The following is a 17,916-nucleotide window of genomic DNA, read 5'->3' as shown; positions in this document are numbered from 1 at the left end:
CTCTCTGTCAAAGATCACAGCCTGTCCTGCTACTTCAGCCACAATATTCTGTAAATGACTGGTTACCTGGAGGCAGACAGAATTTTTTGATTTTTGCTGCACAAAATTCCATGAGGAATATTCTATGCAGGGACATATTATGGAAAAAGAAGACAAGAAAATGGACATAATGCAGAAATCTAGACTCACCTCCTCATTTTGGTTAGTTTTCATCAAAGGCTTACTCCCAGAATCTACCGGTGGACGGTGATTGTTCTCTGTAGTATGTTCTTCCCTATTTTGCTTGATAGTTCTATATTCTCTATACAATTCTGTGAATTCAAACAAACATGGATTATTTAGTGTGCCCTGTGGTGTAAATGGTTTAATCCAATACATTAATATCAGTGAATTCCGTTCCAATACAACACAACATAAATAAGTTTGATCCACATCAGTCAGGTACCATCCAAGCAAGATGCAACGGGCTGCATTCTCGTCTTTCAGATATGTTATTTTACCATATACAATTCCAGCTGACCCATAGTGGGGTTGGGAATTTCCGGTCTTGAAGTTCAGATCCTCTTTATACACACTAGAATTACTTAAAAAAACAGTCACCCTCCAGCCATGCCAGAAAATTCAGACAATACTTTGGGTTATTTCAGAAGTTGTGCGTTAATATTACTGGGGGGATGAAAGGGAGACATTAAGTCTTTTCATCTTGCAACCCTTGGGAGAGTTGCAAGAATACCATTATAAACTTTACAAAAGAGTGCTGATTGATTAACAAATGGACTCTGATTGGTAGGAGATATTGCCATGGAAAATCCACCAGTTAGGCAATGACTGACAGTAAACTGCCAAGTTTTGTTTATATTTGAGCACAGTTGACACTCATTAGTCAAGGCATTAATCAACCAAGGAATGGCAGTCACCTATGTTTTTTGTTAGCATTTGTGTAAAGATGGTTCAGTTGGTCAATTAACGAATTATGTGTGAGTCATACAGCCCGAGAAATCACAGGATCAGTTTTTGGATCTTCAGGAGGCAAAGGTCTTTTTATCCCCACACAACAGGATACAAGGTTGACTTCATACTTCCCTGGACAAAACAAAGATGGAACGATAAAAAGGCACAGCTCTTCCTCCTCATGCCCTTCATTCAGTAATCTTTGCTAAAAGTGTATACTAATGAACATCAAATAAAAACCAAGGTCGATATGGTGAACTCCATTGATATGCCTTTCGGGAACATTCAATGCGTAACCTCACAATCAAATAATGGTCCTGAGTGGTTTCCAGCAGCCAGCATTATTGCAACCATCCCAACCCAAGGAAGAATTAGCACTTTCTATAAAAGACAAAGGCTGGAAATATTTGGTGACAGTATTGTGATATCACAGAGATGTCCAAATTCTTCTACATTTTGAAGAGTGAAACCACCATGTTTCCAAGCCAAGCAGATAAAGGAAAAAAATAAGAGAAAAACATTAATAAGTTACAACTGTTATCAAGCTGCTGCCTTGCATTCTGTCTTGACTGTCTTTAGTGCTGGCCTAAGTACAGGACCATTAAGTCAAGTCACTTGGTTGGATAAAGTTAGGGTTAGGCAGGGGAAGATCAAGCATAATCAGAGTAAAAACTTCCTTTAGTTTAATATATCAAAACTGAAGCATTCTTCCTCAGCTCCGTCACACTCCTGGCCTCAGTCACTTCTCCAGCTACAGAATGGCAAAAGTGTTGTCATATTTGCTCCAATTGCCCCTCCACCAAACTGTAATTCTTTCCTCAGCATCTCTGTTCCACTAAGGCTTTTACTTTCTTTCTGGAATCCCTTGCCTTCTGAATGCCCTCCCCTCTGTAACATTTCCTTCTTAAATTTTCCCAAACCACTTCCCTTCCTTCTTTACGGCTTAGTAAAGCAACCTTAGGCTTTTATTTCCATCAAGCAAAACATACAAGCTAATTTATCTGTGCCAACACAATCCATTGACAATAAAACCTACAGCTCAGAATGGCTTCAGAACAACAAGTCATCAGAAAAAGCTGCAGAGGAGAAACTTTGTTTACATTGTGATACCTGCTACATGGATATTTTCCCTGCAAGTAAAGGTCGGTCCAATGCATTCTTTCCCTTCCATTCACTACCAATAAATTCTCTGAATTAAGGTAACAAGACATATTCCTTTCATACATTACTTACTTTGAGTCTCTTCTGAAGCACAAGCCACATCAACCTACAGAGGAAAACGTTGAGGAACAGTAAGTTTTCTTGGACAGACAGAGCAGCTTTATTACACAAAATTAAAAAATCACAATCTGAAATCATACTTATTACAAATGGCTACTTGCAGCAGCCACACATATACCAGATTAGCCTGATCTGCACCATCACATATTGCATACCCTCCATTAAGTCATAGTTTAAAACGTCATGAATTGTCTGTAAATTTCCAGATGAGACCAAATTGATTTGCATGACTAGCAACACAGGTATGTGCCAAATCCTACAGGGGGAAAAAGAAACAGAAGACCAAATTAAATGGTGTACCAGGCCAGAACATAGGAACAGGAATAGGCCACTCAGCCTGTTGAGCCTGTTCTATCATTTAATACAATCATGACAGACCATCCACCACAAGGAGGACATGAGCATACTGGTATTTGAAGTAATAAGATGAAGGTCCAAAACTATTTCTTGTCTAAAAGTCAACAAATGTAAGAGTCATCAAAATAGTAACACTCAGATTGCAGAAGAATTTATGACTAAAACAAAAACAAAATTTCAGATAGAGGAGCAGCATGGCAGAATTTATTGAACTCTTTTTTTTCCATGAGCGCAATTATACCAATTCAACTGGTTATTTAGAAATTGAAGAAACGAGGATTGTGAGGATAAGATTATTGATAGTTTTTCAGATAATAAAACTCAAGGGTAATGAGGGTACTAGTGACTCTAATTTGGTTCACACCCAAAGACCTGAGACTATGAGTAAATAAAACGTGAATGCAAGGTATTTCTCCAAATTTAATATAAACTATTGCAGATTTAGAGGACGTAACATTTTCTTTGTGTGTCCATCATCATTAGGTGGTCAGCCATTTACACCTTTTGAAAATGTAAAAATTCTCCTGAAGATAGCTGCAGAATAACTATGTGAAAAAACCCACAGTTTAAAAAGGTCATCCTTTTCACACACTGACCAGGCCCTTACCGAGTATGCAGATCAGGGAATATTTTAAAATTGTATTCACTGATTGAAACACTGCTGGATGTCACAAGGCTGTGAAAAGTAGTGCAAATTCATTTTAATACTCCAACAGATAAGGGCATCTTAGATTATTTTTTGGAAGTTCTGAAGAAAGATCACTGGACCAGAAACGCTGACACTGCTTTTCCTGTGGGACCTACCTAGTTTTTCCTGCTATTCAGTTCCTGTTTCAAATGACTTCTGATGGCAACCTGTCCAGAACTAACCCTTATTGGAAACTGTGAAGCTAGTGACATTCACAGCCATTACTTCAATCATAAAGTGTTTGTGATAGGTTTTCTAGACTCAGTGACTACCTTAGTTGGTTTCCTTCTGTTTCTCTCGAAGAACAAAGTCTCCCACTTTTTCAACGCAAGTTTTAACTCAGTGTATCGATCCATTTCCCAACAATAGTCCAGTGGTTTCTCTCAATCTTTCATTTGTCTCTACAAAGGAAGAAAACAAGACAAAATAAAACTTATTTTGTGATTGCACACATTTTTTGGAAAGTTAGAATTGTGCGTTTATCAAAAGATGAAGAAAAGTAGCCTTCAACAACTTTCAGTCCTATAGTCAAGACACATCTGACTGGGTATATGTACTCCCCCACTTGATGCCAAATCTTAAACACTTCAAGATATGGAGATGCTGGTGTTGGACTGGGGTGTACAAAGTTAAAAATCACACATCAGGTTACAGTCCAACAGGTTCAATTGGAAGCACTTGCTTTCGGAGTGCTGCTCCTTCATCAGGTGATTGTGACAGCGACATGATGAAAGAGCAGTGCTCTGAAAGCTAGTTCTTCCAATTAAACCTGTTGGACCATAACCTTGTGTTGTGTGATTTTTAACTTTATACACTTCAAGGCTGTGTTGATTTAGAGGGTGATTCTCTCAGCTCTACACTTAACCTCAGTGATCTTAAAAGTAGGGTGGAGGATGAAGGATTGAGAGATAAAAGGACCAGAACTGCTGCCATCATGCTCTCATTCAATGAAAACTGTGACTCGCGCTCAATCCACTCCAAATATTTGATACATCAGTTCAATCCATTCAACCCATTCAATCCCTATCCTCAGCCGTATCCTCAATCCCTTTTCCATTCACTGGCTCCAAAAGGTCGAGCGCTAGTCAGCCGGAATCAATCCCGATCCCACACAATCTTCAATCATGGTATTTCCCTTCCCAACAGAAACACTGTTCCCATCAGATTCCTTCCAAAGGAGGTTATGATTTTAGTTTTCATCACAGATGAAATTGGAGTGCTGGGAGAACAGGGCTCCAAGTGCACAGAGGATGGTTAGTGGAGCTATGCAGCTTTTTGCAAGAACATTATTTACAACTTTTTGACTGACATTTTTGGAACAATCAAGACTGGTAACACTTGGTCAGAACTTCGTACAAGTCCATCCCTCATGATCCCACTCATGGCCAGTAACTCATAATGAGGTGCTGTAGTTAATGAACTGCAGCGGCAATATTTTCAACCACAATCTGTAACCTCAAAATCCAGCATATCCTGACTTGGTAATCAGTGTCACTGGGTTAAATTATGGAAACCCCTTCTAGATAGCACTCTAGCTGTACCTACAGCTGAAGCACTGCAGCAGTTAAAGAAAAAAATCAAAATATATATAATACCATAGACTGCTTTTTCATGAGAGAGACACTGCATCAGGAAATCAGCCACTTTCTCAAGCTAGGGTGACTAAGCGTGTTTCCATGAGAGGCATGGGAGATCATGTCAGGAACAGAACCAGACCGATGTGAAAGTGAGGTGTAAACCTGTAGCTACAAACCTATTACATCAACCACCTAGAGGGCAAGAGCAGTAGATACATGGGGAACCACCACCTGCAAGTTCCCCTGGAAGCCACTCACCATCCTGACTTGGTAATCAATGTCACTGGGTCAAAATCATGGAAACCCCTTCCAGGTAGCATAGTGGCTGTACCTACACCAGAAGGACTACAACAGTTAACAAAAAATTCCAAGTATATATAATACCACAGGCTGCTTTCCCATGAGAGAGAGACTACTTCAACAAATCAGCCATCTAACCAAAGCACCTCTGAACAATTCAGGAAGGCAGCTCCTGACCCCCCTTCCTTAGGGCAATGAGAGATGGGCTACAAATGTTGGTCCAGCCAGCAACATACAAAAATAAAACTGGACCATAACCAATAAGCATCATTGTGATCGACATTTCTCAACTGTAACACTTTCTTTTAAAATTGGTGTTTTAAATACTATTAAGAAACAATTCACTTCAGCAAGAAATAAAGCAAGTAGACTGACAAAGGGACAGAAGTTATGTATAAAATGAGAATTTACAAGTCAGGCAACTGGGGGAAAAGAACAGAAGTGTTCATGTGGAATTTGAAGTCATTGGGAGGCATTGGTGGAAGTGAGATTAGATTAGATTACTTACAGTGTGGAAACAGGCCCTTCGGCCCAACAAGTCCACACCCACCCGCCAAAGCGTAACCCACCCAGACCCATTCTCCTACATTTACCCCCTCACCTAACACTACGGGCAATTTAGCATGGCCAATTCACTTAACCTGCACATTTTTGGAATGTGGGAGGAAACTGGAGCACCCGGAGGAAACCCACGCAGACACTGGGAGAATGTGCAAACTCCACACAGAGAGTCATCTGAGGTGGGAATTGAACCCGGGAATTGAGATGGGGAGCACCTGTTTGTTCTCGTAGCATGGTAAAGCAGTGTTGTTAGTTTGGCCACAGGGATTCAAGATATCGGTGCAGAGGACACTAATCCAGGCCCATGACTGAGCCACAAGTGAAAGGTTTTCCAAAGACTATCTAACTTTAAGGTAAGACGATAAGATGAATGTTATTGTTTCATTTTTCAGGCTTAATATTGTGTTTGAAGATGGACTGAAGAGTGGTGACACTAAACAACACTATTTGGAATAAATCCACCTGACAATAAATTAAATTTAAAAATTGGGCAGCACAACGGCGCAGTGGTTAGCACTGCTGCTTCACGGCACCAAGGACCCAGATTCAATTCCAGTCTTGAGTGACCATCTGTGTGGAGTTTGCACATTCTCCCCGTGTCTGTGTGGGTTTGCTCCAGGTTCCTCCCACAGTCCAAAGATGTTCAGGTTAGGTGGATGAGCTGCACTAAATTGCTCGTAGTATCCAGGGATGTGCAGGGATAGGATAGGGAAGGGTGGGATACTATCAGGAGGGTTATGTGGACTCAATAGCCTCTGTAGAGATTCTATTCTAAAAAGATAAACTGAACCAACTAGGGTTGGTCAGCATTGCATTATTTTAAAATTGTATTCGCTGGAGCTTAGAAGCAGAGTAGGGTAAGGTGAATGGGCAAAGCTGTGGCTGATGAATGTATTGAGTTCTATCAGGGTGAAGCAGGAAGGATGGTCCTGATGGTGGGGGAGCCCAGATTCTGGGCTTGCAGGGTAAGGACATGGAGTGAGTCATTTAGGACTGAGGTGAGGAGACATTCAGAGGGTAACCCCAGAGCCTGTGCAATGGCCTGTCTCTCACAGAAGGCGGTCAAGGATAAAAGGAGTTGGACACAGTTCATGGGGGTGAGGGAGAAGGGGGGGCTCCGATGACCAGACTGAATGGAGCAGCAAGCTCGAGGGGCCGAATGGCCTCCTCCCGCCTTTTTCCCCCAATTCCATGGTCACCCTGTCGCCATGGTAACCCGGCAGCAGCGCCCCCGAGCGGAGCCCGGACGGTCCCCAGCGCGCCCCCGAGCGGAGCCCGGACGGTCCCCAGCGCGCCCCCGAGCGGACTCTTGGTTGTTTGTTGGGGGGGGGGGCAGTGAGCGGATGATCGTCCTTACCCAGCCCGGGAAAGCGCCGCGCCCCGCCCCTTGCCCTTTGCCCCCTGCTCGCGGGGTAACGGGTGGAGCCTTCACCTGGACAGCGGGGGCCGCCAGAAGCTTCTGGAATCCGAGTTTCCCGCCTCTAGGCGCTCGGCTGCAGCTGGCTGCGCGCGCAGGGGAACCTCAGCCCGCCCCCTGGACGCAGTGTGGGCAGGGACTGGTACAACAACAACCACTGTTCATTTATACAGCACCCTTAGTGAGCCTCAGCCCGCCCCCTGGGCGCAGTGTGGGCAGGGATTGGTACTACAACAACAACCACTGTTCATTTATACAGCACCTTTAGTGAGCCTCAGCCCGCCCCCTGGGCGCAGTGTGGGCAGGGATTGGTACAACAACAACCACTGTTCATTTATACAGCACCTTTAGTGAGCCTCAGCCCGGCCCCCTGGGCACAGTGTGGGCAGGGACTGGTACAACAACAACCACTGTTCATTTATACAGCACCTTTAGTGAGCCTCAGCCCGCCCCCTGGGCACAGTGTGGGCAGGGACTGGTACAACAACAACCACTGTTCATTTACACAGCACCTTTAGTGAGCCTCAGCCCGGCCCCCTGGGCGCAGTGTAGGCAGGGACTGGTACAACAACTACTACTGTTCATTTATACAGCACCTTTAGTGAGCCTCAGCCCGCCCCCCTGGGCACAGTGTGGGCAGGGACTGGTACAACAACTACTACTGTTCATTTATACAGCACCTTTAGTGAGCCTCAGCCCGCCCCCCTGGGCGCAGTGTGGGCAGGGACTGGTACAACAACAACTACTGTTCATTTATACAGCACCTTTAGTGAGCCTCAGCCCGCCCCCTGGGCGCAGTGTGAGCAGGGACTGGTACAACAACATCTACTGTTCATTTATACAGCACCTTTAGTGAGCCTCAATTGGCCCCTGGGCGCAGTGTGAGCGGGGACTGGCAAAACAACAACTACTGTTCATTTATACAGCACCTTTAGTGAGCCTCAGCCCGCCCCCCTGGGCGCAGTGTGGCCAGGGACTGGTACAACAACAACTACTGTTCATTTGTACAGCACCTTTAGTGAGCATCTTTCGGCCCCTGGGCACAATGTGAGCAGGAACCGGTACAACAACAACTACTCTTGAGACAGAGGCAATAAGTGTTGGCCCAGCCACCTTTGCTCTCATCCCGTGAATGAATAGAGCAAATGGAAACGCCCCTGTGGCAAAACAGACTGCCTTCCTTAGCCTGCGACTGCAGTTTGCTGGAGCAGAGCAGAATGAAGTCAAGCCAATCTCCTGCTTTTATGGGTGCACAGTGGTTAGCACTGCCGCCTCACTGCGCCAGAGACCCAGGTTCAATTCCCACCTCAGGCGACTCTCTGTGGAGTTTGCACGTTCTCCCCGTTTCTGCGTGGGTTTCCTCTGGGTACTCCAGTTTCCTCCCACAATCTAAGAATGTGCAGGTTAGGTGAATTGGCCATGCTAAATTGCCCATAGTGTAGGTAAGGGGTAGATGTAGAGAAATGGGTCAGTGTGGACTTGTTGGGCCGAAGGGCCTGTTTCCACACTGTAAGTAAGTAATCTTCATTTATATAGCACCTTTCGTGAGCCTCAGCCCGCCCCCTGGGCACAGTGTGAGCAGGAACTGGTACAACAACGACTGTTCATTTATACAGCACCTTTCATGAGCTTCAGCCTGCTTCTGGGCACAGTGTGAGCCGGTGCTGCAGCAACAATAACTTCATTTATACAGCACCTTTAGTGAGGCCCTGGTCCTTCACCCTGACCCTGAGTTCACTGTGAGCAGGAGAAGCTGCAACAGCAACAACTGTTCATTTATACAGCACCCTTACATCAGGGTCTAGCATAATGGTCCTGAAAAGGTAAAATTTCACTTGGTCAGATTGCACACAGCCATTAATTTTCAAAAGTCATTGGATTCTGGAGAAGTCCCAACAGACTGGAAAACTGATGTGACACACATATTCCAATAGAGAGAGGCAAAAATTAGGTAACTACAAGTCAATTAGCCCAAAAGGACTAGACAAGTGTTGGAATTAAGTTAGTAAGAGGAGAACATTTGCAGAATGAGCATATTTTCATATAGAGAAATAGTGTCTGACTAATTTATTAGAATGTTTTCAGGAAGTCTCGACCAGAGTGGATAGAGGGAAATGAGTAGATATGTAGCATTTGGACTTCCAGATTGAGTTCTGGGACCTCATGCCAAGTTAAAGACTTAGACCCCACAGTGTTGAAGGTAGTATATTGGCATGGATAGAGAATTGGCTAATGGACAGGAATCGGTGATTGGGGATAAGGGGGGGGCTTTCTTTCAGGAACCAGTGGAGTTCCACAGGATCAGTGCTGGGACCATAACTCTGTGTATATAATGACTCAGAGGACAGAAAGTAATGTAATGTAGTGTAGCCAGAGGCACAGATAACAAAAATTGGTGGAAAGTCAGGTTGCAAGATATTGATAGATTTAGTGGCAACATTTGGCAAATGGAGTATAATGTGCAAAAATGTGAAGTTGTTCATTTTGAAAGGAAGAATGAAAGAACTATTATTTAAAATGGAAAAACACAGCAATTCAAAGGGACTTGAGGTACTTAGAAAGAAAACATAGACAGCTGACACAGGTGTAACAGGTAATGAGGAAGGCTAATGGAATTGAATTGAATTAAATTTATTGTCATGTGTACTGAGGCAGTGAAAAGCTTTGTCTTGCAAACACTACAGGCTGATCACATCATTAAGTAGCATAAATAGTAAATAATAGGGTAAACAGCAGCAAAAACCAAAACACAGGTACAGGCGAATGTTAAGAGTTTGAGAGTCCATTCAGTATTCTAAGAACAGTTGAGTAGAAACTGTTTCAAAATTGGCTGGTGCCTGTGTTCAGGCATCTGTACCTTCTCCCTGATGGTTGAGGTTGTAGAAAAACATTGCCACGGTGGGATGGATCTTTGAGAATGCTGGCGGCCTTTCCTTGACAGCGGGCCTGGGAGATGGATTCTCTAGATGGGAGGTTAGCCTTAGTGATTGTCTGGGCCGACTTCACCACTCTTTGTAACCGTCTCCGATCTTGAATGGTACAGTTGCCATACCAGGTAGTGACACATCCAAACAGAATGCTCTCGATGGTACACCTATAAAAGTTGGCGAGGGTATTCGCCGTCATGCCAAATTTCCTGAGCTGCCTGAGGAAGAAGAGATGTTGTCAGGCCTTTGTAACCAGTGCGTCCACATGAAGAGTCCAAGAAAGCTTGTTGTGGATAACCACTCCCAGGAGCTTGACACTCTCCACTCGTTTCACCGCTGTGCTGTTAATGTGTAGGGGGGCATGAGTAACATCCTGCTGAAAGTCAATGAGTTTCTTGGTTTTGTCAGCATTGAAAGCTAGATTGTTCTCAGGGCACCATTTTTCCAGGTCTTCCACCTGTAGTCTGTTTCACCACCATCTGAGATTTGACCAACTATGGTGGTGTCATCAGTGAACATGTAAATGGCATTAGTCTGGTGTTTGGAAACAATCATGGGTATATAGTGAGTACAAAGAGTAGGGAAGGCTTATTGTATCTGTACAAGGTGCTGGTGTGACCACATATGGGATACTGACAGCAGTTTTGGTCTCCTTAAGGGACCCAAAATGCAACTTTTTCATGCAGAGGGTGGTGCGTATATAGAATGAGATGCCAGAGGATCTGATGGAGGCTGGTACAATTGCAACATTTAAAAGGCATCTGGATGGGTGCATGAATAGGAAGGGTTTAAGAGGGATTTGGGTCAAGTGCTGGCCCATGGGACTAGATTAGGTTGGGATATCTGGTCAGCATGGAAGAGTTGAACCGAGGGTTCTGTTTCCATGCCATACATCTCTATGACAGGTAATGTTTCATAGGAAGCAGCTCAGAGAATGATCGCCAGCAGGGGGAAGGTATTACCACTGGACTATAAATCCAAAAAAACAAGTATCATTGTGGGGACTCAATCAAATCCCAGTATGGAATTTGAATTCAATAACAGTCTGGAATTAAGACCATAAAGACATAAGAGTAGAAGTAAGGCCATTTGGCCCATCGAGTTCCACTCTGCCATTTAACCATGGCTGATGGGCATTTCAACTCCACTTACCTGCACTCTCCCCGTATCCCTTAATTCCTTGAGAGAAAAGAATTTATCCATCTCTACCTTGAAAACATTTAATGTTCTGGTCTCCACTGCACTCCATGGCAATGAATTCCTTCAGGCCTACCACCCTTGGTCTGAAGAAATATCTCATTTCTGTTCTAAATTGACTCCACCTAATTCTAAGACTATGCCCACGGGTCCTTGTCTCCTGCCTAAAGGAAACAACTTCCCAGAGTCCACCCTTTCTAAGCCACACGTTATCTTGTAAGTTTCTATTAGATCTCCCCTCAACCCTATCTTATCTATTCCCTTCATAATTTTATATGTTTGTACAAGATCCTCCCTCATTCTTCTAAATTCCAATGAATATTATCCCAGTCTACTCAGACTCTCCTCATTAGCCAAACCCCTCACCCCAGAATCAACCGAGTGAACCTCCTCCAGTGCCAGTACGTCCTTTCTCGAGTAAGGAAACCAAAACTGCACACAGTGTGGCCTCACCAGCACCTTATACAGCTGCAATATAACCTCCCTGCTTTTAAACACAATTCGTTTGTTGTCTTCAAATAAAATTGAGTGTTTCACTGACTGCAGGCTTGTGTACATAGTTTTTTCTGCATGTCAAAATCATTTCACATTTATCAGTCACGTGAGTCACAGAGATTCTCTGAACCAGTCAACACCAATCAGTCTAACCTCAGTGATGGGGAAAACTACTGGAAGAAATTCTGACAATTAATCTTCTTTCAGAGAAGCAGGGATTAATCAAAGACAGTCAGCATGGATTTTGTTACAGGAGGTGATGTTTGACCATCTTAACTTAATTGTTTGAAAAAAAAAAAGAGGTGACCAGGTATGCATAAGAGGGCAATGCTTTTGACATAGTCTCATTGAACTTCAGCAAGGCTTTTGATAATGTCCTGCAAGGGAGACTGATAGGGAGGGTATGAGCCCATGGAAATTTGGGTAATTGGATGCAGACTTGGCTGAGTATTAGGAAACGGAGGGTGATGGTTAACAGGGGTTCCTGTGCCTTGAAGCCTGTGGAATTCCACAGGGATCAATGTTGGAACCCTTGCTGTTTACCACTACAGCAGACACCATCTCCTGAGCCCTATGCTCATCCCTGGAAGATCTGGATAATAAGGATACCTCTTACTTATTGATAACAGCTCCATCAAACTACTGTCCAAACTCCGATCTAGTTCTTAGCTCCACCCTCAGCAACTGGATCCTCTGCTTCCTGACCCATAGACTGCAATCAGTAAACATAGGTAACAGCACCTCCTCAATGATGATCCTCAACACTGGCATCCTGCAAGGATACATACTCAGCTCCTCACTGTACATTCACAACTGTGGTGACCAAATCCCATTCAAACTCTACCTACAACTTCACTGATGAGACCACCATTGTAGGCCAGATGTCAAACAATGACAAAATAATACAGGAACGAGAGAGAATGCCTGGTGTCATGGTGCAAAGATAAAAACAGCGGAATAAAAGAGCTGATCATCTTCAAGGAGCAAGCAGAAGAGTGGAGAGGGTCGAGAGCACCAAGTCCGTCGGAGTGACAATCAGCAATAGTCTATCCTGGACCTCCCATGTAGATGTGATGGTCAAGAAGGCACCAACAATGATTTTCCTCCTCAGGAGGCTAAAGAAATTCAGTAAGTCCATAAGGACCAGGAATGGCTTATGAATGGAAAGGGTTTGGGTGGGGATATGGGCCAGGTGCTGGCAGGTGGGAGTAGATTAAGTTGGGATATATAGTCAGCATGGACGAGTTGGACCGAAGGGTCTATTTCCATGCTGTACATCTCTATGACTCAATGACCCTCACCAACTTTAATAGATGCACCATAGAATACATTCTATCTGGGTGCATCTCAGCTTCATACAGCTGATATATGAACTTTAGCCAAGATTTAATAGTACTGGTCTTTTAAAAGTCTTAAAAAGTGACAACATGAAACTTTGAGAGACATGGGACTGTGGGTAGAATGGACTGCTTTTATGTGATTGCATGTAATGATCCCATTTGTAGGATACCAGTAGCTAAGGTAGAAAATTACAAAATGCATTATGTAAGCTTAGATCTGAAATACAAAAAACAATCAATAGTCAGCAGAAAGACTAGGAATGGCAGAAGAGTAGGCAGGGACAAAAATCAGAAACTCTACCCTTAAAAGATCAACGTGGATGCAGGAGGAAACCAAACAAGCCTTAGGTTCCACTGAATCGTTTTTCTAATTCTGAAATTTGTCTTCATGGTCTTCAACAAATTACAAAACGGAGATTCACAAAACAGATTTCTAACAAGAGGTCAGCTGAATTGCTTACACTAAAGGGTAAATCCATTGGGACTGAAGCCATAATCAAGATTAGAGTGGTGCAGGTCAGGCAACAGAGGAGCAAGAGAATCGACATTTCAGGCAAAAGCTGAAATCATTACGTACAGTCCAATAGTTGCCTACAATGAAGATTTAGAGGAGGAGGAGGAGATTGATAAAATTAGAAGAATTTTGGATGTAGATATAGATAATAGGTTTACCAAAGCCATACCAGATAGTTAGGAACTGAAAGATTAGGACTGAATAGAATATTTGAGAACTCCTAGACATTCTACAAGGTATGATTAATAATAAAAATGTTGGTCATTTGTATAACATTGATGGCATATACAAACTAATTGTGTAAAAGAATGTTACAGGGAAACAGGCAGCTAAAAGTTAACTAAAAGGGCAACAAACCAAAAAAAATACAAACCGTAACGCCAGCAGCAAATATTATTTTAAAATTGGCTTACAAAATTACACAAGTGCATTTTAAAAGTTAGTGAAGTTTTTGACTGCCCTGATAAAATTAAATGCACTCTATCCAATACAGAGTTGGAAAAATGGTCTAGCTCATGTAATAAAACAGACGTTCGTAAGTTTGCTAAAGCAAGTTACCATATCAACTTTGCACATGATATCACAGAACGGACAAAAATCAGTGTAGCAGAAGTGTAAGCTTTTAGGAATGCTAACCCCATGGTTAGCTCCGTATTTTACACTTCGGTTGAAGACCAGCACAATTCCTAATAACATTAAGGCCTGCAGGACTATCTTACTCCCAAAGTTGGAGGCTGATAGCAAGAGACCAATTACTAGCGATCCCATCTGATGGATACTCGAAAGCCATCGATGTTCACATGAAGCAGTAAGGTTTTATTGCTAGAAGGTCAACAAAACAGGACTCTCCCTGTCTAACTGAATGTAGGGGGCCAGATTGGCAAAGAAACAAATTGCTGTTTTCATTTATCTTGCTAAGGCCTTCAAACTCAATAGGATACAAACTGAAACCCAAAGTCTTAGATGCTTTGGCCTTTCTATCAAATCTTATTGAAATTTTATACAGAATTGTTACCCCCCCAGATTTTCAGCAACAATGGAGAAATGTGACCAATTTTAATCAAAAAAGGGATCAAACACTGATCCACTTTCACTTTCCCCATGACAGACACCTTGTTGACAACAAAGAATGAATGAATGTAAAATACAGACAAAATTCAGTGTGAAAAACTATAAAAACAATAAAGAGCAAGTCAATAATTGTACTGGATAAAACTAATAAGCTCATTAGTCAGCAGAGGCCAATCCTGTGCTTGTACAGTGTCTTTTTTTTACTAGATTCCCCACAGTGTGGAAACAAGCCCTTTGGCCCAAGTCCACACTGACCCTCCGAAGTGTAACCCACCCAGACCTATTCCCTGACCCAATATTTATCCCTGACTAATGCACCTAACACTATGGACATTTTAGCATGGCTAATTCTCCAAATCACCACCTGACCTGCACATCCTTGAACGGTGGGAGAAAACCGGAGCGCCCGGAGGAAACCCACGCTGACACGGGGAGAATGTGCAAACTCCACACAGACAGTTGCCCGAGGTGGGAATTGAACCTGGGTACCTGGCGCCATGAGGCAGCAGTGCTACCCACTGAGCCACCATGCTGCCCCATCTTCATTAGAAACTCATACATTGGCATGAAGCACAATTTGGAAATCCTTTGTAAATTTTGTAAACCGGCCTTAATAATCAGTAAAATAGCTGGCTGTGTTATGGCGAGTAAAATGTAAACATTCCACTACAGTAATAAAGTGAAACTTTAGTGACAGCTGGAAAACACCTGGTAGCCCAACATTGACCAACAGGCCAGGATTCAGGAAAAAGATGAACTCAACAAACTTCATAAGTGGGTGAAAGTTTAAAGCTAACCAAATTGAAACCAAATTTTAAAAAATTAAAAACACTATAATCCCTAAACTCAATCACCTAGTTCTCAATGACTTTTTTTTTTAAGTCTTTTTAACGTTAAGATTATTTTACATCGATTGGCAGATCTTATAGATGGACTATTGTGGGAATTGTTGATCTTGATCGTCAAAGTCTGAACCCAGATTCTCAAAGAGTCCATTTTAATAAACATAGAACATAGAACATAGAACATAGAACATAGAACATAGAACATAGAACATAGAACATAGAACATAGAACATAGAACATAGAACATAGAACATAGAACATAGAACATAGAACATAGAACATAGAACATAGAACATAGAACATAGAACATAGAACATAGAACATAGAACATAGAACATAGAACATAGAACAATACAGCACAGAACAGGCCCTTCGGCCCACGATGTTGTGCCGAACTTCTAACCTAGATTAAGCACCCATCCATGTACCTATCCAAATGCCGCTTAAAGGTCGCCAATGATTCTGACTCTACCACTCCCACGGGCAGCGCATTCCATGCCCCCACCACTCTCTGGGTAAAGAACCCACCCCTGACATCTCCCCTATACCTTCCACCCTTCACCTTAAATTTATGTCCCCTTGTAACACTCTGTTGTACCCGGGGAAAAAGTTTCTGACTGTCTACTCTATCTATTCCTCTGATCATCTTATAAACCTCTATCAAGTCACCCCTCATCCTTCGCCGTTCCAACGAGAAAAGGCCGAGAACTCTCAACCTATCCTCGTACGACCTACTCTCCATTCCAGGCAACATCCTGGTAAATCTTCTCTGCACCCTCTCCAAAGCTTCCACATCTTTCCAAAAGTGAGGCGACCAGAACTGCACACAGTACTCCAACTGTGGCCTAACCAAAGTCCTGTACAGCTGCAACATCACTTCACGACTCTTGAATTCAATCCCTCTGCTAATGAACGATAATACTCCATAGGCCTTCTTACAAATTCAATCCACCTGAGTGGCAACCTTCAAAGATCTATGTACATAGACCCTAAGATCCCTCTGTTCCTCCACCTGACTAAGAACCCTACCATTAACCCTGTATTCCGCATTCTTATTTGTTCTTCCAAAATGGACAACCTCACACTTGGCAGGGTTGAACTCCATCTGCCACTCCTCAGCCCAGCTCTGCATCATATCTAAGTCCCTCTGCAGCCGACAACAGCCCTCCTCGCTGTCCACAACTCCACCTAAGACGCATCTTAAACAAATCTACTGTGCCTGCCTCTACGACCTCTGCTGGCAACGCATTCTAAACGCCCACAAGTAAAACTCATGTTCAATTTGAGTAAGCGTTGCCCTTGCCGCGTTCATTGTAATGGTACCTCTGCCCCATCCCAAATTCAGGCAGTCGGATCTCGTTGAACGAAGCTGCTTTTTGAGAAAATTGATTGGCCGTTTTTTGCACAAGGCAATGTAAGAAATGAGGGCTCGTCCGGGATTTGAACCCGGGATCTCTCACGTACCCACGCAGCTGAAGACCCGAAGCGAGAATCATACCCCTAGACCAACGAGCCACAATGTTGGATGACAGGATACATCAGTTGACTGAACTCAAAATACGACATGAGGTTTTTACCAAGTTTTAGTTGTACAGTTTGGGGTTACTGACCACCCTGCCCACGCCATCCCATATTCCCAATTCCTTCGTCTCCGCCGCATCTGCTCCCAGGAGGACCAGTTCCAAAACCGTACAACACAGATGGCCTCCTTCTTCAAGGACTGCAATTTACCCCCCAGACGTGGTCGATGATGACGTCCACCACATCTCCTCCACTTCCCGCTCCTCCGCCCTGGAGCCCCGCCCCTCCAACCACCACCAGGACAGAACCCCACTGGTCCTCACCTACCACCCCACCAACCTCCATATACATTGTATCATCCACCGTCATTTCCGCCACCTCCAAACGGACCCCACCACCAGGGATATATTTCCCTTTCCTCCCCTATCAGTGTTCCGAAAAGACCACTCCCTCCGTGACCCCCTTGTCAGGTCCACACCCCCCACCAACCCAACCTCCACTCCCGGCACCTTCCCCTGCAACCGCAAGAAATGCAAAACTTGCGCCCACACCTCCCCCCTTACTTCCCTCCAAGGCCCCAAGGGATCCTTCCATATCCACCACAAATTCACCTGCACCTCCACACACAATCTATTGCATCCGCTGCACCTGATGTGGCCTCCTCTATACTGGGGAGACAGGCCGCCTACTTGCGGAACGTTTCAGATAACACCACTGGGACACCTGCACCAACCAACCCAACAACCCCGTGGCTCAACACTTCAACTCCCCCTCCCACTCCACCAAGGACATACAGGTCCTTGGACTCCTCCATGGCCAGACCATAGCAGCACGACAGTTGGAGGAAGAGCGCTTCATCTTCCGCCTAGGAACC

The 17,916-nt window shown here is 43.8% G+C and overlaps 1 protein-coding gene and 1 non-coding gene across 5 annotated transcripts in view; both read right to left on the bottom strand.

Annotated features, from left to right (window-relative positions):
- Window positions 1-7,223, bottom strand: part of recql4 (RecQ helicase-like 4) — a 79,191-nt gene extending 71,968 nt beyond the window's left edge. For 2 of the 4 annotated variants that reach the window (XM_072576415.1, XM_072576418.1), the window contains exons 1-4: window positions 7,148-7,223; window positions 3,550-3,678; window positions 2,185-2,218; window positions 190-311 (exon numbers count right to left, since the gene is read on the bottom strand). In XM_072576415.1, coding sequence (XP_072432516.1) covers window positions 190-311; window positions 2,185-2,218; window positions 3,550-3,633 — 240 coding nt within the window. In that variant the 5' untranslated portion in view covers window positions 3,634-3,678; window positions 7,148-7,223. Of the gene's footprint in view, window positions 1-189; window positions 312-2,184; window positions 2,219-3,549; window positions 3,679-7,072 lie in introns of those variants that run through there. The other 2 variants (XM_072576416.1, XM_072576419.1) reach the window with 2 other exon arrangements.
- A 9,723-nt stretch (window positions 7,224-16,946) lies between these two features.
- On the bottom strand, window positions 16,947-17,036 carry trnap-cgg (transfer RNA proline (anticodon CGG)). Its single transcript is given in 2 exon segments — window positions 16,947-16,982; window positions 17,001-17,036. It is a non-coding gene; the product is annotated as a tRNA-Pro (tRNA).
- Window positions 17,037-17,916: the final 880 nt, after the last annotated feature.

Source organism: Chiloscyllium punctatum, chromosome 8 (assembly GCF_047496795.1).
Source record: "Chiloscyllium punctatum isolate Juve2018m chromosome 8, sChiPun1.3, whole genome shotgun sequence".
Lineage (NCBI taxonomy): Eukaryota > Metazoa > Chordata > Chondrichthyes > Orectolobiformes > Hemiscylliidae > Chiloscyllium > Chiloscyllium punctatum.
The sequence above is the reverse complement of the archived record's forward strand: the minus strand, read 5'-3'. Positions and strand labels throughout refer to the sequence as shown.